This window comes from Microcebus murinus, chromosome 4 (assembly GCF_040939455.1).
Source record: "Microcebus murinus isolate Inina chromosome 4, M.murinus_Inina_mat1.0, whole genome shotgun sequence".
Lineage (NCBI taxonomy): Eukaryota > Metazoa > Chordata > Mammalia > Primates > Cheirogaleidae > Microcebus > Microcebus murinus.
In genome coordinates this window covers 54597687-54624246 of record NC_134107.1, presented here as the reverse complement: position 1 = coordinate 54624246, position 26560 = coordinate 54597687, and the positions used below count along the sequence as shown (strand labels likewise).

General features: G+C 52.9%; 1 protein-coding gene across 1 annotated transcript in view; it reads right to left on the bottom strand.

The window, feature by feature from the left end:
• Positions 1-1625: 1625 nt before the first annotated feature.
• The window catches only part of DCHS1 (dachsous cadherin-related 1), a 35539-nt gene continuing 10604 nt past the window's right edge, over positions 1626-26560 (bottom strand). Inside the window, exons 2-21 of the mRNA XM_012786512.3 lie at positions 20364-22271; positions 14670-14858; positions 14341-14572; positions 13965-14201; positions 12603-13628; positions 12196-12389; positions 11910-12006; positions 11655-11812; positions 10576-11440; positions 10256-10495; positions 10036-10161; positions 9189-9398; positions 7040-7918; positions 6803-6916; positions 6420-6631; positions 6178-6332; positions 5854-5984; positions 5473-5756; positions 5007-5145; positions 1626-4683 (exon numbers count right to left, since the gene is read on the bottom strand). Of these exons, the coding sequence (XP_012641966.1) occupies positions 2072-4683; positions 5007-5145; positions 5473-5756; positions 5854-5984; positions 6178-6332; positions 6420-6631; positions 6803-6916; positions 7040-7918; positions 9189-9398; positions 10036-10161; positions 10256-10495; positions 10576-11440; positions 11655-11812; positions 11910-12006; positions 12196-12389; positions 12603-13628; positions 13965-14201; positions 14341-14572; positions 14670-14858; positions 20364-22151 (9888 nt within the window). The 5' untranslated portion in view covers positions 22152-22271 and the 3' untranslated portion in view covers positions 1626-2071. The remainder of the gene's footprint in view (positions 4684-5006; positions 5146-5472; positions 5757-5853; positions 5985-6177; positions 6333-6419; positions 6632-6802; positions 6917-7039; positions 7919-9188; positions 9399-10035; positions 10162-10255; positions 10496-10575; positions 11441-11654; positions 11813-11909; positions 12007-12195; positions 12390-12602; positions 13629-13964; positions 14202-14340; positions 14573-14669; positions 14859-20363; positions 22272-26560) is intronic.

Sequence of the window (26560 nt, the reverse complement as noted above, 5' to 3'; positions counted from 1 at the left end):
TTCATTTATAATGCAGACGTTATTATATAAAAGTGATCTGGTTCATAGGGTTGCAGTGGAAAACAATATTTTTCCCTCCTTCCCTACCCTGTCTCCCCATATTATCAGTTTCATGCTCATTCTAAGACTAAATTTATGAGCAGACTGGAGCCTTTGAAAGGTCAGGATCCTTTTATTCAAATCAGGGTCTTGTTTTCAATGGCTTTCCAGGAGATCTATAATCAGTTGGGGCCCTATTTTTTATGGGTTCCCAAGGTTTTCAAGAAAAACAATTTTGTTCCAAGAGCCATGGAAGAATCTTATATCAATGTTCAGTGGGCTCAGTGGATAAAATGAATCCAGACCTCTGTTTCTTCTTAATCATAACTCAAAGCCCTTAAGGAGGTCTGAGTTGACCACTTCTATTTGTGGTCTTTACCAGACGATTTTCAATGAGACTTGAAACCCTGAGGACTCAACTTCCCTTGCAATCTTCCTCAGTGTTCTTTCTTCCAAAAATCCATGCAGAAGACAGTGTCAACAGTATAATTTTAACTTCCAAAACCATTAGTCCAGTACTCATTAAAATCCTTGTTCTGACCTCCATACTTTTGAGATATATCCCTCTACTCTTGCTGTTATCCTACAGGTCATTACCATCTATTGTCCTCTAGATTTAGCCCCACACTGAGGATTTTGGCACCTGGCCTTTCTGTCTACTCCAACTCCTGCTATCATTTGACCTAGACAATTAAAATATATTAGTGAGAGACCTATTCAACACCCCAACCTCCCATTTCTTTCATCTCATCAAACCCAATGAGCATTACCTTCACTTCACTTAAGCAAACCAGTCCCATGCTATACTTTGGACTTGCCATCTCTCAGAACTGCTCTACCTTCGAAATTATAGCATCCTTTCTCAGACTATAACCTTCTGTTTTTTCAAGCTGTTGCATTTTCTCACTCCCATTAAAATTAATCTAACTTCTTCCTGTCCCTTGATCCCTTCACTTTTCTCTGAACCCAACATTTTCCACTGAGTTTGGCCCCTGGAACTGTATTTACTACCACCATGCTCTGAAACCTTTCTCTTTGACCACAACCTTCTTTCTTTGTAATTTCCTTGGTCCTGTGAACTTCTCAAACATTGGCTCATCTCCTTTCCCTCACTTCCTGGGCTCCCCAAAGAATAGTCTACACCAGTGGTTCCCAAATCTCATTGTGCAACAGTGAAGATTTACACTGAGATAAAGCAAGCAGGTCACCTGGCAGAGAACCTGATGGGGCAAAGCTCAACAAACGTGAGCTCTTATTACAGTATGTGTACTTAGTGGTCCCAAGAAAAAGAAACTACTTGGCTGCTCTTATATCCACCCCCACCTCTTTTAAAATCCTCAGGCCTAGAGCTGATCATTCCCTAAGATCCCTTTCTAGGTTGCTGCTACAACCAAGCCCCAGCTGGCCTCTTGCCCATGTTAGAGAGAAAAGATTTACTGCAGAGAGATGTATCACCAGCCTCAGTCCAGGCTCCTGAGCTCCCAGCCTAGATGCACCCACGTCCCCCACTCCTCTCTCCCTCCTGAGGTTTCCAAATACTGTGCCAGGTGTCTTCCAGCCATCCCCACAGAACAGAGCCAGAGGCTGGATACAAACTGCAGTTTATTAAGGCTCCAGAGTGAGAATTGGCACTTGGTTCTGGGCAGGGGCAGGGGTGTCAGTGGAACCCAAAGGAGCTGGGCCCAAACAGGTTGGAGGGACCCCTTCCGTCTCCCTACCCCCCAATAAATAAAGTCTCAGCTCCATCTCAGGATGCTGGTACAGGGCAGGAAGCCCTCATCAAGGAGAACCCAGGGCTGCCACCTCCTTCATATTTCTCCCCACACTGGACCTGGCCACAGGTCAGTGACCAAAAGAGCCAAAAGGTCCCAGTGCTCTGAGGAGGCTGGAGAGTTTGGGGTGGAGAGCTGGGGCCTAGTGGTGGCCTCCCCGTGGCCAGTAATGGTCCGAGGCTGCCCAGGGCAGGCTCAGAGTGGGGCCTGCATTGGGGACACTGTGCGTGTCCCAGGTCGGGGCCCAGCCTGGGCCACAGCTAGATGTGCAGCTCTGTGTCATCAGGAGGCTCCAGGCCAGACTCTGCGCTGAGTGCTGAGGCTGAGGGGCCCTGGGCCACCCCAAATGGCGAGACAACAGGTGAGCGAGCAGCCAGAGGAGACAGCGAGGGTGAGAAGCTGGGGGACATGGCAGCTGAGGACAGAGAGCCTTCATGGCTGATAGGGGAGCGGTGAGAGGCCGGTGGGAAGATGGCCCGGGCTGCAGCCGTACTTGCTGGCTTTGGGGGCACAGACTTGGCTCCTGGGTGGGCCACGGCAGTGATGAGGGGTGGTGGGTCAATGCGGGGAGCTGGGGGACACGGCCGAGCTTCATCCTTGAGCCGAGCGATCTCTGTGAAGACACTGGCCAGTGGCTGGAACTGAGGGCACCAGCTCAGCAGGTAGTCCCAGTTATAGCTGCCACGGAGCTCTTCCTCGCCCGCCACAATGGCCGTCAGCGCACCCGCCACACATGGCTTGCCATCTGCTGGAAAGCCATAGTCCCCAGTGGGTGCGGGGCTCAGGCCACAGCCCCCCAGGAAGGCTGTGGCAGTGGTTGGAGGCCCCTCCTCTCGGTACAGAGTGGCTCCTGTGCCTGGCAGCAGCAGCCCTGCCTTTCGGCCCTTATACCAGGTGTCAGGGGCAGGTGGCTCGCAGGATGTGTCACTCAGTCCATCAGCATCCTGCTGGATGCCGGAGTCAGGGCCACGGGCAGCCAGGGAGGAGGCCACACTGGCCACACGGGGGAACTCATTAATCATGCGGATCTCGTCATCCTCCGCAGCCTCTGCTGAGCCTCGGCCACTTGAGTGTGAAGGGTCCAGGGAGCCACCACGGGGGTAGGGTCCTCCAGCTCCTGGCCCACCATAGCTAGGGAGAGTCTGGTGATACAGGTGCTCTGAGGGTGGCGGACTGGGTGGCTCCCGGCCCAGCTTCTGTAGGGAGCCACTGGCTAGGGGTGCTGCCTGTGACATTGGGCCAGGGGCTGCCTCAGCCTTGCGGCTACGGGCCCGAACAAGTCCTAGGACCAAGGCTGCCAGTGCGAGCACCACCACGACTCCCAAGGAGGCTGCCACAGCCCCCACCAACAGCAGGTTGAGGTCAGGTGCCAGGCCCAGTGCAGTGTGGGTGATATCCACAGTCACGGGCACTGTGGCACTCCGGGAACCAGGCAAAGGCCCCCGGGCTACCACCTCCAGCCTCAGCTCCCGTGGGGCCTCACGCCGGGTCCGGCCCCCACTCCCAGAGGTGGCTGTTCCACTGCCTGGTGCCCGACTGTCCACCCGCAGGTATAGGGCACCTGTAGTCTGGTTGATACCAAAATAGGGGGAAGGGGAGGCAAGGGAATAGAGCACCAAGCCATCAGCACCGCCATCCTCATCTGTGGCCTGCACGTGACCCAGGCTGTGGCCACGCCGGGCACCTTCTGGCACTTGGAAGTGGAAAGCTGGAGCCAGGAATACGGGGTCATACTCATCCTCTCCGGTCACCAGCACTGACACAGTGACAGAGGCTGAGAGATTCCCGGCATCGGCAGCACCCACCAGCAGCCGGAAGCTTCCTGTGTGCTCATAGTCAAAGGGCACTCGTGCCCGCAACTCCCCAGTTGAGCTGTTCAGTGCAAACGCCTCACGGCCCTCAGGCCCTGGCCCAGCCTCCAAGAGGCTATAGCGGAGCCTACCAAAAGCTCCAGCATCCCCATCAATTGCATGCAGAGTGGTCACAAGAGTGCCTGGAGGCTGGTTCTCAGCCAGGCTGGTGCTGAGCAAGTTTAGTGGGAAGGCTGGGCCATGGTCATTCACATCCTGGACCTCGATTGTCACTGGTGCCAAAGCAAAGTGTGCACTGGCAGGGTCGGCAGCCTGCACTACAAGCTGATGCCGAGCCTGGGTCTCACAGTCCAGGGCATGGGCCAGTCGCAAGGCACCAGAGCTCTCATCCAGCTCAAAGAGCCCTGATGGGTCGCCTGAGCTGAGGGTGAAACGCACGAGGCCGTGAGGGCCAGGGTCAGCGTCGGAGGCCTCCACATGCAGCAGCTCAGCTCCAACAGGCGTGTCCTCAGGTACTGCCACATGGTAGGATGCTTGGGTAAAGACAGGTGGGTTGTCATTGACATCCAGTATGGTGACAGTGACCGGCACAGCTGAGCTTCGTGGTGGCTGCCCCCGGTCAGCTGCAGCCACAGTTAGATTGTACTGTGGCAGGCTTTCAAAGTCTAGAGGTTCAAGCAGCACCAGACAGCCTAGTGCCCGGGGGCCTGGTCCAACACCCTCCCCAGCCTCAGCCAGCCGGGGTTCCAGCTGGAAGATGTGGCCCCGGTTGCCACTGATGATGCTATAGTCCACGGCAGCATGGGTGCGGCTTCTGTCAGCATCTGTGGCCTCCAGGGTGAGCAAGGTAGAGCCAGGGGGCAGATCTTCAGTCACAGCCACACGATAGTGTGGCAACGTGAAGCTCGGGGCATGGTCATTTTGGTCTTGCAGCTGCACATGAACTGTGGCTCGTGCTGCCCGGCCTGGAGCCCCGTGGTCTCGTGCTTCCAGCACCACATCCACTACTCCTGGTTCCTCGTGGCCCAAGGCCACTGATCCTACTGTTGTGAACAAGGTCCCTAAGATGAGAAGGGTAGAGAAAGAAACATGTATTCAGCAGAGGCTGTAGGTGAGAAGAGTGACCCTTTAGGGTCTAGAAAATGGCTTTGGAAGGCAGACTCCAGGGCCTCTGTGCTAGGAAATTACTAGATGGCCTCAAGGATTCAGGGAATAGCTTCTAGACATGCAGTCAAGGAAGGGCTTATAATAAAGACAGAGGGGAGAAAATGTCCTCCCTGGGTCAGAGATCTAGGGATTCAGAGTTTGTGTAACAAATTCTAGAAATGAGGTCAAGATATGGCCCAACACAAAGACAAGGGATCAGATCCCGAGAAAGACGCACCGTTGTTGGGGTCAACACTGAAGCCCTCAGCAGGGGAAGCCAGGTGGTAGGAGACGTGACCATTGGCACCTGAGTCCCGGTCAGTGGCAGAGACGGAGAGGATGGCACTGCCCGGAGGTGTGTGCTCAAGCAGGGTCACCTGAGGTGTGAGGAAAAGTGTTCATGGCCAAGCTCCCCAGCTGCCCTGCTGCCCACTCACCCCATGGACCCTGCTTGGCATCCTTTCCAGCTTGAAACCCACACTGTCAGTATTCAAATGAGAACCGCCCACCTTCTCCCCTTTCTGGGTGCAGGATACAGAACCTGGATGTAGTTCACAGGACTTGGAAGGCTGGTCTGATGGGAACCTCCCATCCCCAGATCAGGTCCAACATCCAGCCCACTTCAGCCACCTCTAGCTCTGTCACTTCCCTCCACCAAGAACAACTGTGGATCCAGGTATGGAGGCATCCAGGAGTGTCAGTACCTGGTAGAGGCTCTGTGAGAAGGCAGGCGCATTGTCATTGACATCCTCCACAAGCACTGTGAGGTTGGCACAGCCCTCATGAGGCCCATCATGTGCCAGCAGCTGCAGGTGGTAGCGGGAGCACTGCTCAAAGTCCAGGGGGCCTGTGAGGGAGACGCGGCCTCCATAGCGGCCAACACTGAAGGGATCCTGGGGCCCAGAAGGGCTCAGCACATACCACAGCACCGGTCCTGAGTCCACATCATTCCCTGTTACCTGTGCAATCTCTGAGCCCAACAGTGCATCTGCAACACACAGGACAAATGTATTTGGCATGGTCCCGGGTACCCCTGGAGCACTGGAGTGCCACCCTTTATACCTCTCATTTTATCCAGCCCTCACCTTCTGACACTCGGAGCTCCCAGGGCTGGGGGATGGTGGGGCGATTGTCATTAGTGTCGATGACCATCACCGTCAGGGTGGCTGAGCCCACCAGGGCTGGGCTTCCTCTGTCTGTGGCCATTAGTACCAGCCTGGACACAGAGCATAATCAGCGAGTGGGGCATGAAGATAAGGGGGAACCCTGGGCAGAGTAAGGAGGACTCAGGACAGGGCCCTGGGCTGGGGAATTCATGGTGTCGCCTAGGGATTGAGGGGGATGCCAGGCAGGGCTTGAAACTGGGCAAGCCCAAGATAGAGTCTTGGGTCCACAGAGCCAGGCCTCACCGTGTTTCAGCCCAGATCTCACGGTCCAGGATGGCTGTGGTAGTGATAGTGCCTGTGGCTGGGTCTACATAGAACAGTCCCCGTGCCGGCTGGGATGCGGCTAGGCTGTACGAGATCTGTCCTCCGGAGCCTTGATCCAGGTCATCTGCCTCCACCTGGTGAGGGCAGGAGGCTGCTGGCACTGGCCTGGCCACAGACAAGTCTGACCAACCCTGCCCCCCATCTCCCATCACACCCCACACCTGCAGCAGGGGCCCCTCCAAGGGCCGGGACTCGGGCAGGAAGGCCACATAGTGGGGCTGCAGGAAACGAGGAGCATTGTCATTGGCATCTTGCAGGGTTAGGGTCAGCACAGAGAAGGCAAAGGCTCCTCCGCTCTCTGCCTGCAGCACCAGTCGCAGCCGTGGGTTGGTCTCAAAGTCCAGCCCCTCTGCTGAGCGAACTGTGATGGCTCCTAGGGGGAGGCACAATGCATCAGTGACAGTCCCCTTTGCTTGCCTGGAGCCTCCCTCTCTGAGGCCCTTTACTCAAGGGCAGCCCTTCCTCTATTAAAGCCTCCTTCGGCCCAAAGATCGTGCTTCCTCAGGACCCTGTTCTCCCCACAGCCCCTGCTCCCATTGCTTACCTGTACTAGCCTGGATGGAGAATGTCCCTTTCTCATTCCCACTGAGAATGCTGTAGGTAATGGGTCCATTTGAGCCCCCTGCATGCACAGCCTTGGGAGAGACAATAGGAGTCCCTGCAGAGAGGATGGTATTGGTCAGACTATGAGTATTAGACTGCAGGAATTTGGGGACATTTTCAGTGAGCAACCCCAGCCTATCCAAGCATACAAATCTGGAAGCCATGGCTGGGGACCCACCTGGGGGAGCGTTCTCACGGAGCGTAGCTTCGCTACTAGCCCGGGGAAAGCGGGGTCCACGCTCTGACTCCCCCTGCAGTCCAACAACAATCACACCAGTGGCAGAGCGAGCTGGACGGCCAAGGTCGGTGGCCACAATGAAGAGGACACGATCCCGGGGGCTCAGAGCCACAGGGGAGCGGGCCACACGAATTTCACCAGTGTAAGAGTCCACAGTGGTGCCAGGAGGTGGTGTGCCTGCCAGCCGGTACAAAATGGAGGCATTGGCACCAGCATCACGATCCTCAGCTCGCAGTGTGGCCAGAGGAAGGATTGGCCTACTGCGGCTGGGGCCTGGGCGGGGCAGGCGCAGGCGCAGAGGGCTGGTGGGGAAGGTGGGTGCGTGGTCATTGACGTCTCGCACTGTGATGGTGACAGGCACTGTGGTGCTCAGGGGCCCAGCAGCTGCACCATCCACCGCGCTCACAGAAAAGGTGTAGCTGGGACACTGTTCTCTGTCCAGGGCCGTGGCTGTGCGCAGTTCCCCAGAGCTGGGCTCCAGCAGGAAGGCTCCTGCTGTACCTGCACCCAGGTAGTAGGTCACACGGCCATTGGCCCCATCATCAGGGTCATGAGCCTGTAGCTGCAGCAGCAGGGTCCCTGCAGGCACATCCTCGGGTACCTCCACGGAGTAGGTGGGCACAGGAAAGGCTGGAGCATGGTCATTGGCATCCAGCACTGTCACTGTCACAAGCAGAGTGGCACTGAGAGCTGGCTGGCCTCCATCCCGGGCCTCTATCCTCAGCTGGAATGCTGGCTCCACCTCCCGGTCTAGTGGCCTCATGGTGCCAAACTCCCCAGAGGCAAGATCTAGGACAAAGGCTCCTGATGGGTCCCCATCTGCAGAGAAGGGCATGCACACATAAACATACATGTGTCATGGGATGGGGATGACTTATAGGTAACAGCGGAGAGAGAGCATGCACAAGCAAGAGAGAACACACACGTGTATGTGTGACTGGGAGAAAGGCAGAGAACACAGAAATAGACAAAAACAGAAACACAGAAGGTAAAGCAGCCATTCTCACTCAGAGTGTGGTCTGGGAACTCCTAGGACTCCCTAGACTCTTTCATGCACATAAAATCAAAATTATTCTCATAGTACTACTAAGACATATACATTTTTCATTCTTATCTCACAAATGTACAGTGGAATTTGCAGATGCTACATGACATGGATGACATCATCACTTGATTAACTGAATGTGTGATTATGTATTCTGTTTTCTAGAATATCTTAGGTACAAAGTTTAGAGCATGCATATGTGTGTTTTCAGAGATTCGGTTTGTGCTGGCTACCTTCAGTTACACCTGCCATAATTCTGAAACCTCGTTACTGTCCAAGAAATTGCTATTTGAAATCTTATTTATTTATTCATTCAGAGACAGGGTCTCACTCTGTCCCCAAGGCTGGAGTGCAGTGGGTATGATCATAGCTCACTGGAGCCTGGAACTCCTCAGCTCAAATAATCCTCCTGCCTTAGCTTCCCCAGTAGCCAGGACTACAGGCTAACACCACTATCCAATTTTTAATTTTTTGTAGAGACAGAGTCTCATTATGTTGCCCAGGCTGGTCTTGAACTCCTGGCCTCAAGTGATCCTCCTGCCTTGACCTCCCAAACTGCTGGGATCACAGGTGTGATCCACTGCACCCAGCCTTGAAATTGTAACATTTCCTCGTACTTGTGCAGAAATATACACACAGTATACTTCATTGGCTTATTTCACAATAATTTAAAAATTGTCTCAGTTTTAATATATAATACCATAAATATTGATATAACCCATATAAAAACTCTTCAGGGTTCTCAAAAAATAACAGTGTTAAGGGTTTCTGAGACCAAAAAGTTTGAGAATGACTGCTCTATGGGGAGACATATATGAGAAAGAAAAGAAATAGGAAGATAAAAACATATATAGGGAGATAAAGAAATGAAGAGGCATAGAAAGAGATACCTGGATACAGTGATAGATGTATGAGAGAAAAAGTGGAAGACACAAAAATAGAGGAAAGGTGACTCAGACACACTGACTGAGGCTGACAGTGGCCAAAAAGGAGCAAGAACTAGGCAAGTGGGTGCTGGGTTAGTGGTTGTGGGATGGTTCTCACCTAGGATTCGGTACTGCAGCTGCCCATTAGCTCCCATATCTGGGTCAGAAGCCCGAAGTACAGTAAGAGTCTGAGGGTCTTGGCCTTCAGGCACCTCCAGGGAGAGGTGGGTACTCCCAAAGGTTGGTGCATGGTCATTCTCATCCTCCACAGCCACTCGCACGGTGACATGAGTTAACTGGGGGGGTGAGCCTCTGTCCCGGGCATACACTGGGGGAAGCAAGATCAATAAGGTCTAACCTGATCTCATCCCATGGAGAAACCCACACCACACAGTGTCCATATGTGTTCACCAAGTGCACATTCAAACCAGAAAATGTCCATCTTCTCACACATTCCAGGAACACATGTGCATATGCACACATAAACATACTTGTATCAGATATTCTTTTCCTTCCTACCTCCCATGCTCGATGCATGCAAAATATGTCTTGGATTAGTGGTGATGTAACAGAAAAGGTCTCAAAAGATCTGAGTTGAAGCCCCAGCTCTGCCACTTCTAAGATGCAATAGCTTGAGCAAGTCAAGTCACTTGACCTCTCTGACATTTAGTATCAATATACTCCTCTGTTAAATGGCTGCAGTATCTGAGGGAGGCCTAGAGGACATAGCTATGACATGATGCTTTTGAGAATTTATGTCATCACAGTTGTGACAGCCTGAAAGTCACCGTTCACTTTGCATCCTGCCAAATCCTTGACTTCCCGAAAGGGTCCAAAAAAGTAACAGGAGCTGTGTTGTAAAAAGTGGAAACAACTGAAGGTAGTACTTTGAGAACTCTGCCCATGTAACACTGGTTTTACTATGCTTCCGGATCTTGGCGTCTGGAGGCCCTGTCAACGTGTACCTGTCAGGTTGATTTCTTCCTGCTCCTCCCGATCCAGGGCTCGAAGAGTCGTGAGAACTCCAGTGTCAGGGTCCAGGGAGAAGTTTTCACCAGAGACACCTCCATAAATCACTTGCCCATTGGCCCCTGAGGAGGGACAGGGTGGAGAAGAGATCAGAGGGTAAATACACCCTTTCTCTCTCCAGTCCATCCCTCTCACAATTCATCCCCCAGGCCTTACCCAGGTCAGGGTCGGTTGCCCGCAGAGTGAGCAGAGATGTGCCAGGCGGACTGTTCTCACGCAAGAGGACACTATACTCCTGCTGCTGGAAAGCGGGCGCCTCGTCGTTGACGTCCGCGACGCTGATGGTCAGGACCTGCGTGGCCGAGCGCGGGGGAGAGCCGTGGTCCGAGGCCACCACGGTCAGTACGTGCTCAGCTCGCTGTTCGCGGTCCAAGGGCCGCACCACGGACAGCGCTCCTAAGAGAGCGGTAAGGCAGGTTGGTAGAAACCTCAACACTCCCTCCACCTCAGCACCCTCCTCACCCTCCATCTCTCACCGGTGCTTGAGTGTAGACGGAAGTGGCCATCCCCGCCAGCTGCCAGGCGATAGGACACGCGGGCGGCCTCACCCAGGTCCGGATCCCGGGCTACCACATGCAGCGCCGCGGGCCCAGGCGGCTGATCCTCCGGGAGGCGCACTCGGGTGGGTGAGGCGAAGACCGGCGCGTTGTCATTCTCATCCGTGACAAAGACGCGCGCGGAAACGCGCGCTGCACGGCGGCGGCTGGCGTTGGCAGGCCGGTCTGCGGCTTCCACGAGCAGCAGCAGCGCGGGCGTGGTCTCCCGGTCCAGGCCGCGCGGAGCGCTCAGCGCCCCGGTGCGCGCGTCCAGGCGAAGCGCGGGCACTGGCGGCTCCTGGCGTAGCAGGCGGTAGCGCACGTCGCTGTTGGGGCCCGGGCCATCGGCGTCCGAGGCGCGGAACGTGTACAGCGCCGCCCCCGGCTCGGGGTTCTCCGGCAGCGCCAGCGCCAGCGGGTCGCGAGCGAAGGCAGGCGCGTGCTCGTTTTCGTCCTGCACGTGCACCTGCACTCGCAGCAGCCGCGCGCCCGCGCCTCCTGGTCCCTCAGCGCGCACCGTGAGCGCGCGCCACGCCGGGCCCGCTTCGAAGTCCAGGGGCCGCGCCAGGTATAGGCGCCCTGAGGCCGCGTCCAGCGCGAAGGTGCCCTCGGGGTCAGCGCCGCCCACCAGAGTGTAGGTGAGTGCGCCCACACCCGCGGGCTCTGGCGGTGCCACGGAGCCCAGCAGGGAGCCGGGCCTGAGCCCTTCGGCCGCTGTCACCGTCAGCACCACAGGCACTGGTGCTGCTGGGTCTGGCTCTGTGAGATCCGGGGGCGGCTCTGCCAAGCGAGCTGAGGGAAGCACCTGTTGTGGGGCGGGGAGGGAGGATGGAATTAGGAAGAACCCATATAAATGAAGGTCTGGGCTGGCACCCCAGGTAGTAGGGACGGGTGGTCAGAGTAGTTTGACTAGAGGGCCCAAGGACTCCATGAAGCTGGAGCTTCTGGGGTGGGGCAGGGTTGGGGGCCATAGCGGCAGCCAAGGGGAAGTAGACAGACGGTAGGAAGGGCAGCCATACCTGCACCAACAGCTGGAGGCTGGCACTTCGAGGGGGGCTGCCTTGGTCATGAGCACTCAGTGTCAACACATAGTGGGGTCTCTCTGCTCGGATGAGGGGTGCTGCAGTGAGCAATTCCCCCGAGTGAGGGTGCAGAGAGAAGAGCTCTGAGCCAGGACCTAGGGACAGGCAGAGAAAGGATGAGGGCTAGGGGCCCAGAGCTGGGCATTCCCTGGGGGCATGCCATCACCCACTCCCTTCTCTCTACCTCCATACCAGTTAGTGTGTACAGGATAGTCCCATTCTCCCCCTCATCTGGATCCTTGGCCTGCAGAGTTGTCACCAGTGTTCCTGGAGGCACTCGGTCTGGTACCTGTGGGGACACAACTCACCCACAGTTATTTCCTTCCTGTTCTTAAGACAATCCAGGATTGAGTTCCCCTCACCTGTGGGCAGGCACAGCCCCTTTTCTTAGTCTCTCTTACTTATACCTATAGATCTATGGGGAGACCCCCACTTCCTCTCACACATCTGCAGGAGAAGGTCCTGCCACTTCACATACCTGTATAGGGAGGCCCCCACCAGCAGCTCCTGAAGCCTGCAGGAAGGTGGGGCTGTTGTCATTGAGGTCGAGCACTGCGATGTGCACGGTGCCTGTGGTGCTGCGGGGTGGGCTCCCTGCATCCTGCACCTGCACCAGGAGCTGGTAGCTGCTCTGCTGCTCACGGTCCAGGGTTTGGAGTGTGGTCATTTCTCCTGGGAGTGCAGGATGGAGATCATGTATGAGATATTTAGGGCTGCAGAGCCTGAGACCTGTGGCTAAGAAGCTGGGGTTTAGAAGGTGTGGGAAGGAATGCTAGGGCTAAACTCTAGGCTGAGTCCTCATACACATAAGTGGGATCTGGGCTAGGAGTTCACCAGTCTGGGGACAAAGCTTTGAGGTGTCAGAATTTGGGTCCCAGTGCTCACCAGTCTGGGGGTGAATGCGGAAGGCCTTGCTGTCTTCAGACAACTGTCGCAGGCTGTAGGTCAGACGTCCATTGGGTCCTGAGTCTCGGTCAGTGGCAAAGACCCGGCCCACACTGGTGCCTGGGGGCTGGTTCTCAGCCACAGCCAGGAAGGTGGGATCCTCAGACAGGCGAGGACTGTGGTCATTCTGGTTGAGGATGTTGACCCTCACAGTGGCTGTGCCTGTCTGCTGCCCCAACTCAGCTTTGGACCCAGACACTGCCATTACCTTCAGTGTGTACAACTCCTGGGCTTCCCGGTCCAGTGCTGCCCGCACCCACAGCCACCCACTCTGTGGCTCCAGACCAAAGGGGCCATTTGCCCCCTCTGCTGCAAGGTAATAGGTGACAGGGCTCCCATCTGGTGCCTGGGCCTGCAGTTGCAGGACCTGAGTTCCAGGGGTGGTGCCCGAGGGCAGGTCCACATGGTAGATAGGGTTCTCAAATCGCGGAGCCAGCCCATGGGTCCCCAAGTCCTGTACCACCACCCGCAGTCGAAAGTGGCTTACGCGTGGTGGGGAGCCCCCATCCCGGGCCTCTAGCTCCAGCTCATGGGCCGGTCCTCCTGGGGACCCCAGAGGTTCCATAAGTCGTACATGGCCTGTAGTGGGGTCCACGGTGAAGGCCCCACCACCCCCAGCAAGCAAGGTAAAGGTGACCCGACTGTTAACACCTGAGTCAGGGTCCAGAGCCCGCAATGTATAGATGGGAGTCCCTGGGGCAGTGTTTGGTGGCAGGAGTACTGTGTCTTCAGGTGCAGGGAAGGCAGGGGAGTTGTCATTCACATCGTCTAGCAGCACACGCACCCGAGCTACCGAGAAAGCTGGGGGCACTCCACTGCCTGCGCGAACCTCCAGCTCCAGCACTGGTCCCAGCAGCTCCCGGTCCAGAGGGCGAAGAGTTTGTAACAGCCCTGAGGCTGAGTCTAGAGAGAAGAGTCCCCGGGGATCCCCACCTGATAGGGTGAGGGTCACAGGTGCCAAGCGACCTAGGGAGGAGGAGAGAGGGTCAGGAAAGAGATAGGGCCCAGAGTCTGATCCCAGTAAGGGCTGGGCAGTGCCCACACCCATGCCTTTCAACATCTTAGGAAGAGGGGCAGGGGCTGGCAGAGAAGTCGGCCGGCACGGGGGTGATATTCGTGTGCCTAGGGATGAAGCAGTGCGCCTGCACTGTGCCTCAGCAGGTGTTGAGCATCAGTACTGGGGTGTTTTATACTGGGGCTGCCTACGGTGTGACACTACTCTAGGGTACCTTGAGATGGTACTAGAGGGTTATAGTGGGATATCTGGGTGTGGCACCAAGTGGGTATAATGTTAAATGATACCTGGTGGGTTGTGTGCCTGGACTATGCCCACACTGGTGCCTGGCGCCACATCCTCTGGTACAGAAAAAACATACTGTAGCTGCTCAAATACAGGTGGTGTGGGGGTTCCAGGCACAATGCTGATGTTGACTCGGGCACTGGGTTCTGCCTGCAGGCCACCTCCGTCTTGAGCCCCGATCTCCAGCTGCACCACAGAGTTGGCCCGTCTGGCCAAGGGCCAGGCTACTGTCAATAGCCCTGGGAGAAAGGATAGAAGCAGAGATATATGAGGAAACAGAATAGGGTGGGCAGTGTTATGGAAGGGTTAGTCAGGACATCTTTTAGGCAGGTGGGGGGGGGCTCTGAGGGCAGGCCCTGGGAATGCAAGGATCCTCACCTGAGTGCTCATCCAAGGCAAAGAGCGGGGGACTATTGCCAGCCAGGATGTGGTAGGAGAGTCGCCCATGGGGCCCCTGGTCAGGGTCATGGGCACGCACCCTCAGCACAGCTGTGCCTGGTGTACTCTGGGCACTCAGACTGGCGGCATACTCCCGTGGATAAAACAGAGGAGGGTTGTCATTCTCATCTGATACAAACACCTTCACATATACCATGGACTTGAGGCCTCCCTGGTGGAACATGCAGCCATAGGTCAGGTGGACCTCATCTGACCCTGGTGAGTGCCCTACCCTGATGTCCCAACCTGCCCATGGGCTGCCCACTTACCCCATCCACAGCCGTCACCGTGAAGTCAAAGCTCGAGGGCCCCTGGTCTCGGTCCAGGGTCCGAGTCGTGCACACATCACCATTGTGGGCATCAATGCGGAACGGGGGAGACCCAGAGGCCCCAAGTCCAGCACCCAAGGAATAGGAGAGGAGGCCAAATGGGCCACTATCTGCATCTGTGGCTGTCACCTGGGAAGAGGCTGGGGTGAGTGATGGTCCATCTTGTTGGCCAGAAAGGTCAGAGTTGTTAGGTGGCAGAGTTAGAAGGAGCAGCTGGTGCCCAGAGTCTCCGGATGGTAAACACACAGAGGGGACTAGTAGGACATAGACCAAAACCCAACCCCAGCCCAGACCTTACCACTTAGGTTCCTGAGAGCTTCTGGTCACAACATTTTGTCAATGTAACCAGTGTAACTTTGTTATGTGTGTGTTTCTGTTTAATGACACCTTATATATTGTAGATTTATTAACACTGAAGTCATGGCTAACAGCACCTAATTCTGTGGTCCCCAACCCCCGGGCCATGGCCTGTCAGGAACCGGGCTACACATTACCACCTGAGCTCTGTGCCCCCCATCCCAACCCCAATGTGTGGAAAAATTGTCTTCCATGAAACTCAGGAACTAGGCCACACAGCAGGAGGTGAGAGGCTGGCCAGCAAGCAAAGCTTCATCTGTATTTATAGCCACTCCCCACTGCACACATAACCACCTGAGCTCCACCTTCCCCCACTTCCCTGTCCATGAAAAATTGTCTTCCATGAAACCAGTCCCTGGTGCCAAAAAGGTTGGGGACCGCTGCTATAACTCATGCCTGAATGAAATTTATCTAACACAGCACTTTCTCTGTAAGGCACATTGCAGCCTTCTTGTGCTTAGAAGCATTAGCTAGCACTTCAGCACTACACTTGGGGACCATTTTAAACAACAAAATCACCCCCAAAAAAGGCACATAAATGCAAAAACCGTGGCAGTAAATAGACCTCAAAAAGGACACTTGTTTACAGTATGAGAGCTGAAACAAGAAGGCAGAGCATTGCCTTTTTTAACCTCAGCTGGGAATGAATATGCATGTTGAGCAACTCAAATTTTTCATCCCTCTGTGCATGTCTGGGAATGACTGCAAAAGTGTTGCAAGTAGTAGACTTGGGGGTTACCAATAAATTTTAGAGAGTAAATGAATTCACAAATAATGAGGACCAACTATATTTACAAAGAAGAATGCTAAGGGCTATGATCTCAAATTCCAGGTGAATCTAGGAAGTAATACCCTCACCAAGTCTCATAATTACCCCAAGCAAAAAACTCATTGATGATGACATTATTGAGACTGATGTTACAGGTCTGATCTTTATTGGCTTTCATCATTACAGAGCAGGATCTGATCATTATAGGGTCTGCTCTTTGGATTTATGGGTGTGGCTCACATATCTTTAGTTTAGGACAGGGTCAGGTACACAGTAGGTGCTCTAGGCATACTTGTTCATTGAGTAAATGGACATTGTGATCATCATGCTTCATAACAAAACCTTCTTTCATACTAAGTTTTATATACTGGGTACACATTAGGCCTGCAATTGTGGGTTAGCCAGTGCTGACTACTATAGCCTCTGACAAAGTGCTCTTTGTGAACATGAAGACCTCAAGGTCATGACATACTGCAAGAGGAAGCTGGAGAGTTCCCATTTCTCAGCCAGAAAATGTGCTCAGAGAGAAAGCTGGCCAAGGACTTCTAATTGTTGCCCAGGCCCTTGACAGGAGTGATCTGTGTCATTGTTTACCCTCCTGAGAGACACTAAGACCCTGCCACAGCTGAACCCTGGAAACAGCTCCTGTTCCAACTCTTTACTGTGGCCGTGGGCCCAGATATCCCAGGAGACAGACTTCCCCCTGTATCTATTCCCATGGGCAGCAGCACAGCTGCAGCACCGTCTCCAGAAGCTGCAAAAGACCTTTGCCCTCTGACTCGGCTGCAGGAAGAAAGTAATAAACAGTGGTCAGGGGAAGTTGTCAGGAAGTGATCCCAAAAGGTGCAGGGGCCATATACTGGAAATGACCAAGGCAGAAGTGAATTTCCTGGCCTGTACAGCCCCTGCTCAGAGGTTTCACTGCAAATGCAGTCTCCATTTCCAGCAGGTTCTCAGCTCAGCTTCTTGGTCTGACCTTTGTCAGCTCCCTCTCCCATGCTGCCCCAAAGCTGTAATAAACCTCACCCCACTCTTCTGGACCCCACCTCAGCCCTCACTCTCATCAGATGCACTATTTCAAGGAGAAAAAGAAGACTCTTTTCTGTGAACTCCTGAAAATTCCTAGCAGACTCCAAACTTACTGCATTGCCCATGCTGACCTCCTTCCCAGGCATACCTCTTGCTTTGACTTCTTGACACTATTTTTCCTACTTCTCCACCCACTGCTTTGCCACACCCCAGTCTTCCTCCGTCTTCCTTTTTTTGCCTGTTTTTACACATTTTTGTTTCCTGGAATCTCTCCTTGGCCTCTTCTCACTCTAGGCACTCTCTTAGGACCTTCTCATTCACTTCCATGGCTTCAGCTATCATCTATGCTTTCACCCTAGGTTACTCCTCCAAGCTCCAAACTTGTATAACCAGATGCCTGCTCAACATCTCCGCTTGGATGTCCCACAGATGCCTTAAATCCAACCTATCCAAAACTAAGCTCATGACCCTTCCAAATCAGCTCTAATGACTCTTCCATCCACCCAGTTGCTCAAGCCAGAAATCAGCTCTTCCCTTTTCCTCACCTGGTATATCAATCAACAAGGGACTAAGTAAGTCCTCATTATCTCTCCTGTTTTTCTATCCCCTCCATCACCATAATCACTATTCTGACTTAGGTCGCAGTTATTGCTCCCCTGAACTATTGTAATCCCCTTCTATAGGTGTCTGACTCTCCAATCTGTACTCTACACCAGGGTTTCTCAACCTTGGCAATAGTGACATTTTGGACTAGATAATCCTTTTTTTTTTTGAATTTGCACTCACACTCTTTCATTTATTATTGGCTGTAACATGACATTATCATATTTCATGTAGGGAGAAGAGTATAATAATTGTATTAACTATTTATATACATGTGCTTTTTCAAGAATGAATAACTTTTTAGTAATGGCCAAGAGTTATCTTCTTAACACAAATGTATTTCTGTTGTTACAAGACTTCCTGCTCTTTTGTAGTAGTTCAGATAATTCTTTATTGTCTGTCATGTCTATAATAGGATGTTTAGCAGCCTCCCTGGCCTTTATTCACTAGATGCCAGTAGCATCTCACCAGTTGTGATATCAGAAATGTCTCTAGACATTGCTGCATGTCCCTTCTGGGGGGCAAAACTGCCCCCAGTTATGAACCATTGCTCTACGTTGACTACCATCTGAGAAAACAAATCTGATCATACTGCTCCTCTACTCAAAAATCCTCAACATTCCCTGTAGAAAAAAGCTCAAAATCCCAGGCTTGGCCCCTTACTGTCTGGCCTACCTGCACAGTCTCGTCTTTCACCTTTCCATCTCCTGTCTTAAACTCCAGAGATATTGAGCCACCTGTGGTCCCTTGCACAAGTCAGGCTCTCACATTCCTCTGTGCATGTCACCTCTGCTTGGAACCCTTCCCCTGTCTGGTCCCCTCATAAACTCCTGCTCATTCTTTAAGTCTCAACTCAAGAGTCCCTTCCTTTGGGAGAACATTCATACTGCCCATCTGTACCTCATATATATTCCCAAGTGGAAATTTTCTTATTGCAATAAAACTGTTTCTTTGCACATGAATCTCCCCTCTGGGCTATAAACTCCATGAGATTGGGGTAGGGGTGACTCATTCATTACTGTATTCTATGTCTCTATTACGGTGACCGGCACATGGTAGACAATGAATTTACATCGAATAAATCAAATATTAAGACTCCTTACAACAGTTATAAACTCTCAATGTTTGTAACCTAAACATTTGTACTGCCATAATATTCTGAAATTTTAAAAAATCTATTACAGCCAAAAAAAATCCAATAATCATTTTTACCCCTACTTCCCTGTCGTTACTAACAGCAAAAACTCCAGGAAACCACCTGGAAAGTTGCCCTCTTGCTTCAGGCACTCGTGAGGAGGGAAAAAGTTTGGAAGCCATGGCCCATTGGTCCTGGCCAAGAAGGAGAGTAAACACATGGGAGTGTGGGTGGTGGGAGCTGGATGGCAGCAGGCAGGCAAATATCCAGACTCTGGCCAGAAGACAAGGGGTCAGCCAGGCTCAGCGCTAGCCTGGAAATCTAGGCCAACAGGCATCCCCTGAGGAGATGCTCAGGGGTCTGGTGGACTTCAGAGACATAAGGACTTCAAGCCCAGTCACCCAAGAGGACTCCCTGCCTCTAGTCCTCTCTCCAGCAGACACACTCCACTGTGTAGCTAAAGCAATCTCTCCAAAAGACATATCAGATTTGCTTAGAGTCCCTCATTGGCTCCCTCTGATCTTTACAATAAAGTCAAATTTGTGACCTGGCCCCTATCTACTATCTTGTCTCATCTCCCCCCAACTCCTTCTCATCAGTACAGCTGAGGCCAACCTGAACAAGCAGTCTCCTGCACACATCATGGTGTTTGTTCAGCAGCTCTTTCTGTAGGCCTGGCTCTTTCTGTATGCAGTCTCTGTCTGCATACACCGTATTACCCGTCTGGCAAAGTTTCATTAGTTCAAGGCCACTCCTCCAGGCTTCCACAGCACTTTATGCTGCCTGCTGCAGCACTAGTAACTGGTGTACCTCCCTGTCCAGACTAGGACCTGCCTGGGAATAGGACTATCTCCTTTCTTTGTTCTCTGGGCATAGCACAGTGCCAGGCTTACACTAGGTAAGAAAATTCTTGAATATATTAATGAAGGAATGATCTGTCACTCGCTCACTGAACCAATCCATCCTTCACCTCAAAGTCAGTTGGCTAACTTAAAAAACAACAACAATCTGATCATGCCCTTCCCAGTTCAAAGAAGTTCAGTGACCTCCTTTGCTTTCCAGGGAAAGTCCTAACCCCTCACAGCTTGGTGTCCAGGGATTTCCGCAGTCTGGCCTCAGGCAGCCTCTCATGTTCCCTCCATTTCTCCAGGCCTGCTTACAACCAATTGGTGTCTCCTTCCGCCTGTTCAGGGCTCCTGCCTATTCCCGAGAGGCCTTCCTGCTTTGGACATCGGGATCTCACTGGATAGTTCTTGTTATCTCTCATGCTAGTGCCTGTGCCCACGAGTTCCATCAAGGCTAAGCTCCAAGGGCAGGGATGGGGATTTCTTCCTGCACAATCCAGCACTAGACTAGGTGTGGAGGGCTCCATAAGTGCTACATCTTCTTTGGGGAACAGCAGCCACGTGGGTATATGCAGAATCTCCATCTCTGCCCTGCAGAACAGCTTTGGGACTTTACAAAAAGTCTCTTTCATTTCCTGATACTACAGATATTTTTCGTCGAGGCCCAGTCTTAATTCCTTCAACTGCCAACATCATTTGCCTCAGCTCGTGTGCTTTTTCAACTTTTCATTAACTCTTACCCCTTGCACAGATTTTGGAGCTCACAGGATAGGACTGAACCATCTGGCATAAGTCACCATAAACAGATGCACCTGCATGGCTTGGTTCCTGCTCTCAGGTCCCCTGTGGCCTTCAAACCCCACAACACTAACCTGCTATGCATGGTGCCTACTCACCTGCAGGAAGCAGGTTCCAGGCTGGGTACCCTCAGGCAGCGAGGCATTGTAGAAAGTCCTCTGGAACTGGGGCTCATTATCATTTACATCTTGCAAGGCCACACTCACTGTGGCAGATGAGGCTAAAGGGGGCAGGCCCCCATCCGTGGCCAGCACAATCAGCTGTGGCTGAGGTTCCAACTCATAGTCCAGCAAGGCAGACGTGGTGATGATGCCTGAGGTAGGGTCAATGGAGAACCAGCGGGTGTGAGTGCCAGGGGCTAGGCTATAGGTGACCTGACCATTGGTACCTTGGTCAGGATCCCGGGCTGTCACCCGCACCACAAAGCTGCCAGGCAGCGCAACCTCAGGCAGGGGCTCAGGTCGGTAGAGCTGGCGATCAAAGGTCGGTGCATTGTCGTTGACATCAGTGACGTGAAGCACAAAGGCAGCCTCAGCCCGCAGCGGGGGTGAGCCTGAGTCTGTGGCTGTCACCCGCAAGTTATAAGCATCCCTCTCCTCTCGGTCCAGTCGCCGAGCCACACACACCAAGTAGATGACGCTGTCTTGGGTGCTTAGGGCAAAGTGGCCCTCTCCACCCTCCAGGGACACGTTGACATGGGCAAAGTCGCCATCATCAGGGTCTGACACAGAGATGCGAGCAACGAGCTGTCCAGGTGGGGCAGCCTCAGACACTCGGGGGGAGCCGTCTGCACTCAGGAAGATGACAGTCATGGAGGGCTGATTGTCATTGGCATCTCGTACATGCACAGTCACAAAGGCTGAGCCCAGCTCAGGGTGAGCCCCACCATCTCGTGCCTGCACCACCAGTTCATGGACCCGCCGTTGTTCAAAGTCCAGTGGCCGCTCCAGCCGCAGCAGCCCTGTGTGTGCATCAATGGAGAAGGGTCCATCACCCTCGCTCTGCCTCCGGTTGATCTCATAAGTTACAGCCCCATTGGCACCAGCATCGGCATCAGTTGCAAACACCTGCAAGACAGGACTGCCAGGGGCCAGGCTCTCAGATACCACAGCGTGGTATCGGCTCTGATTAAAAGCCGGGGCATGGTCATTGATGTCTAGCAGTGTCACGTCCAGCAGGGCCTGGGCCCTCCGTGGGGGTGAACCACCATCATAGGCCTCCAGCTGCAGCATGTAGTGTGAGCGGTTCTCTCGGTCCAGCTCCCCAGCAACTACCAGCTCGGGCACTGGAGCCCCATCTGGACCTGGGCGTGTCTCCAGCCGGAAGGTCTCTCCAGCCCCATCACCAGACAGCGCGTAGCCCTGGGTCCCCAGGTGCCCAGCATCTGCATCACGAGCAGGCTCCAGTGGGTAACGGGTGCCAAGAGCTGTGTGCTCGGGTACCTGCAGGGCAGCCCGAGCCTGTGGGAAGGCTGGAGCATGGTCATTGATGTCAGCCACTCGCACAGTAACTTCCACGGTGGCACCATCAGGAGTGACCGCAGTGAAGCGGTAGCGGTCCCGCCGCTCGCGGTCCAAGACACGGGCTGTACGGACAACTCCACTGTGTTCATCGATGGCCAGGTCTGTGCCCACGCCGCTGCCCTCCTGGGCAGAGATGAAGTACATGGGAGGTGCTGCCGTGCCTGCCGGAAGCCCTGCACTGATGTCCCCGATCAGTGTGCCCGCTGGCTGCTCTTCGTCAATCTGCAGGTCGAGGCTCCCGGCCTGACCCCAGGCACCTGGTACCCCAGCCACCAGCAGCAGCAACGACAGCAGTGGTAGCAGGAGGAGGGGCCTGGGGCTCTTCATGCCAGGACAGGAAGGCGCAATGCCCGGCTCCTGCATGACCGGGGAAATCCAGGTGTGGCTTAAGCTCCAGCTTCAGGCCAGGCTCTAGGCCCAGCTTGATCTCAGGCTTTGGGTCAGGTCCAATTGGGGCCCTGGCTCCAGCTCAGGCTCCTTGACCTGGGGAAAGAGGAGAGGGAAACAGGTCATGACAGGGGAGGGATCAGCAGTCCAGGGAGCCCGGGATGTTGGTGACACCAACACTCAGACATGCGTAGTCCCCAGCATGCCCCCGTGCAGCCTCACACTCATCTTGGTCCCCAAGGATCTTTGCTTCAGGACTCCTCAGTGCCCGCTGCAGTCTTTCCCCTGGCAGGTCCCCATCCCATCCCACCTTGAGCCCCTCTCTCAGCTGATTGTTCTGCTTCCTATTTTTCAGGTCTGAATGCCCACAAACTACCCTCTTTCTGTAGACTTAAAAATATGGCCAATCCTTTCTCATTTTATTCTCATCCAGAATTAGCACCCGCCCCTTACAGCCTCCAAAACCACGCACTTGGTAACCTTGCCTGGACTATCAACATTTTCCTCTCTCCTAGAGCCATCTATCAGTATTAAATATGCTCAAGTCTCTCCTATTTTATATATAGATATGTAAAATAAGACAGACTTGGGCACCTACTGTGTGGAGGCACAGGGGATACAACAGTGAGTGAAGGAAGCAGTCCCTGGCTTCCTGGAGCTTAGAGTCCAGGAGTTGAACAAGTAATTGCAAGTGTGATAAAGACTGTGAAGGAGAAAGAAGTACAAGAAACGAGAAGGACATATAAGAGAGGCTTAACATTGGTAGGGATCAGGGAGAGCTTTGCCAAGGAAGTGACTCTCAAGTCGAGTTCTAAATCATGATGAGGTGTTAGCCAGGAAATGGTGGGCAGAGAAGGATACAGAAAGGAGAGAAGAGTATTTTGGAAGAGTGAGCAGAAATGTGGAAAGGCTGAGTCCACTGTCAAGGAGGGGCTGAGAGTGCCTAGACATGTGGTCTTGGGGCACATGTATAAGGTATAGTGCTAGGGGCAGAGGGTATGAAATGAGACAGGGACTCGTGAGCCATATGGAAGATTTTGACATTATCCTAAGGGCAAATGGAAGCCATTAAAGCATTTCAAGGAAGTATGACCCACATTTTGTGAAGATCACTATTGCTACCCTTTGGAAAACAAAGAGGATGGTTAGGAGGCACTGTCCAAGCGATGACATTGTTTTGTTGGTGACTTGGATGAGCATTAGCAATGAAAATGGTGATAAGTGGATAGGTCTGCGGGGGTGGGGGATTAGGAGACAGAACAGGCAGGGCTTGATGACTGCTTGAAGGCAGGGGACTGAGGAAGTGGGAAAAATCAAGGATGCATTTCTGGCCTAAACTACCAGCTGGACAAGGTATCTAACTGGCCAGAGAGATAGAGATAGAGATAAAGATAGAGATAGAGAACCAGAGAAAGGTGGTGCCTCTGAGTCTGAAGGGAGCCAGGGTTTCAAACGCTGCTAAAGTTCAAGAAGGAGGAGCCTAAAGCCCACCGAGGCCTCTAGTGACTACATGAGAGCAGAGGCAGTGGAGGGGGGAGCAGAGGCTGAAGATGGGATGTGGTCACAGGAGGGAAGAGGAACATTCAGAAGCTGGTGCTCTCTCTGAAAGTTGTTTCACTTCCCCCATTTTCTCGCTTCTCACACTCTCCTCCCTCTATGTAGGGAGGCTTCTTCTTGTGACATTGTTGTCACAAAGTTTCCAATCATCTTCATGTTCTACATCCAGTGGGTACCTTTTTATCTTCCTCTTACTGGATCATTCTGGAACCCTGAAACACCTATCACTGCCCCTTGAAGCCTATTCCCCTTGGCTTGCACTGTGACCCTCACCTCTTATTTCCATCATGCTTCCCTGCCCACTCCTCCATCTCCTTCGCAAGTTCTTCCTCCTCAACCCACTGCTTCACAATCATGCTCTTCAGGGCTCAGTCCTGGGCAGCATCTTTCCCCCCTCCTCACATTCTACCTGGGTGATCTTACCCACTCCCATGCCTTTACTTCAAATGTATCAGTCATTTGTTATGTACCATCCACTTGCTGACAACTTTCCAATCTCTATTTCCAGCCCGGAGAGCTCTGGAGATGCATGTCCAGCCATATTCTGGACTTCACAATGTATCCCCAACTGTCACCTCAAACTGCTTTTCCTCCCCCATTTCCTTTTCTGTGAACAGCGCCACCATTTATCCAGGCGTCCGAGCCAGAAATCCAGAAGCTCTCCTTGTTTCCTTGCTCTTCCTCAGTCCTGGTTTCCAATTAGTCATCTAAACCCAAACATTTCAACTGGACACGTCTCAAGTCTTCCCTTTCCTCTCTTTCCACACTGCTGCTGTCCTGGTACAAGCATTGCCATCTCTCCTCGCAATACCTGCAACAGCTCCTTATTGGGCCCATTGCCTCCTGGCATGGACCCTCTGATCCATCTCCATCTGACTAGAGATATCGACACAACTCTCACCAAACTACTCCTGATGAAAGGCTTCCACTCGTTTCCCATTACTGACAACAGAAAACAGCTGCCCCTCTACAAAAATGAAATGTAGATACACAATCACAAAACCTTATCTCTGCAGTTTCAAGGGGTTCAAGGACACTAGGTAGAGAACTTCTGACCTACAAGATAAAGTCCAGCTTCTTTAATGTGTCTTTGTGATCTGAGCCCTGCCAACCTCTCCACGTCTCCCACCTTTACTTTCCCCCACCACACCTTGCATTCCAAAATGAAATCTATTACCATGCTACTTCCCAACTCCTTGCCTTGTATGTGCTTTTTTCCTGTCCTGAGATATCTTCTAAAAATCCCCTCCATGTGGCCATCTCCTACTCAAATTTCAAGATATGGTTCAAATGTCCTGTCTTCTGTGGAATCTTCTTGGACATACTGTAGAGCTTTCCTGTTGTACATTCTACTGGGCTCCCACTGCTTTTGGTAAACGATGACAATAAATTGTACAGCAGTCCTGATTTGTTCAAGTGCCTGCCCCCTGCACTGAACTGAGGGCTCCTTGAGGCATAGTGACAGTTTGTAGTCTCTGATTCTTCAGCGTTTAGTAGAGGTGTAGTGTGAGCAATCAGTGCCAAATGGATGGTCAGAGCCTTGTGCTTCCACACTACCATACTCACATGATAACATACGCAGAGAGAACCATCCACGGTCATGCCAACCCAGACAACATACACAAATACACGTGAGCCCATGATCTTGAGGCACTGTAGTCAGTCCTGTGACTACACAAGTGCGTCCTTGTGTCTTTGAGGATTTGCTCTATTGTAGGACTTCCTGTCCTCAAAAGGAAGGTGGGTTTCTAACCACCCCACAACTTACATTTCCCACCTACCTTCCTCTCTCCTATCCATGTGAGGCAATAAAAAGAGCAGGAGCTTTGGAGTTTGGGCTGGGTTTGAATCCCAGTCCAGACATTATGTTCTCCCAATCTGTAAAATGTCCATGGTAACACCCACCCTGTGCAGTTTTTTAAAATTAGAGACAATGTAAGCAAGGAATGCAGAGCTGGGTATTTGGTAGACTCTCTTCATTAATCCAACACAATCCCCTAATGTGAGGCCTCTGTGCCTTCATCCCAGCTTCAGAATTCTGGGGTTCTATGTGTATACTAGGATCCCTCGCCTGGGGGGCCAAGTCTGAGGAGCCCACGGTACTACTGTATGGAATAACAGGTCAGAGGAGTTGAGGGCAAGTAGGTTAGGATGAACCCAGGGCAGACTCAAAGAGGGGGAAGATGAATGTACAGGGATGGTCCCAGGGCCCAGATCAGGGATCTAGGTCCAGAGACTGGGTTAGGGGTTTAATCAGTTAATGGAGAGAAAGCAGTCATGGCTTGGAGGGACAGAAGATAATAAACAATAAGGTCAATATACTTATCACATTCTGTATTATAAAACGTCTCCCTATCTATTTATCTACTTGAGGGCCAAGACTGTGTTTAATTCACCTTTGTGTGTAGCATGGGGCATGGCACATAGTACCCGATCAACAAATTTTCTGAGTGAAGGGATCCTTGAATGGTATGAGCTAAATCTCAGGTGAATGATCAGCCTTGAAGAGGAGGGATTCAGGCCCAGGCAAGCGCCTTGTGTGACAGTGACCCCTTCTCCCAACCTCTGTGGACCCCCAGGCCCTCCTCATCAGCCAACCTGGGTCCCTGTCCAGGGCAAACTCCCCCAGTGCACTCTCGCAGTAGGCACGCAAAGGTTCACACTCTCAAAGTCACAGCCTGACACACGGCCTGGCACTCTTCCTCTCTCACACTGCCAAGGCTCACACGGATGCATTCTCATGCAGTCAGACTCACATGTGCACGGGCTCACTGAACACATACACGCACACATGCACAGGGGCTACTTACACAGCCAGCCCCTCCTCA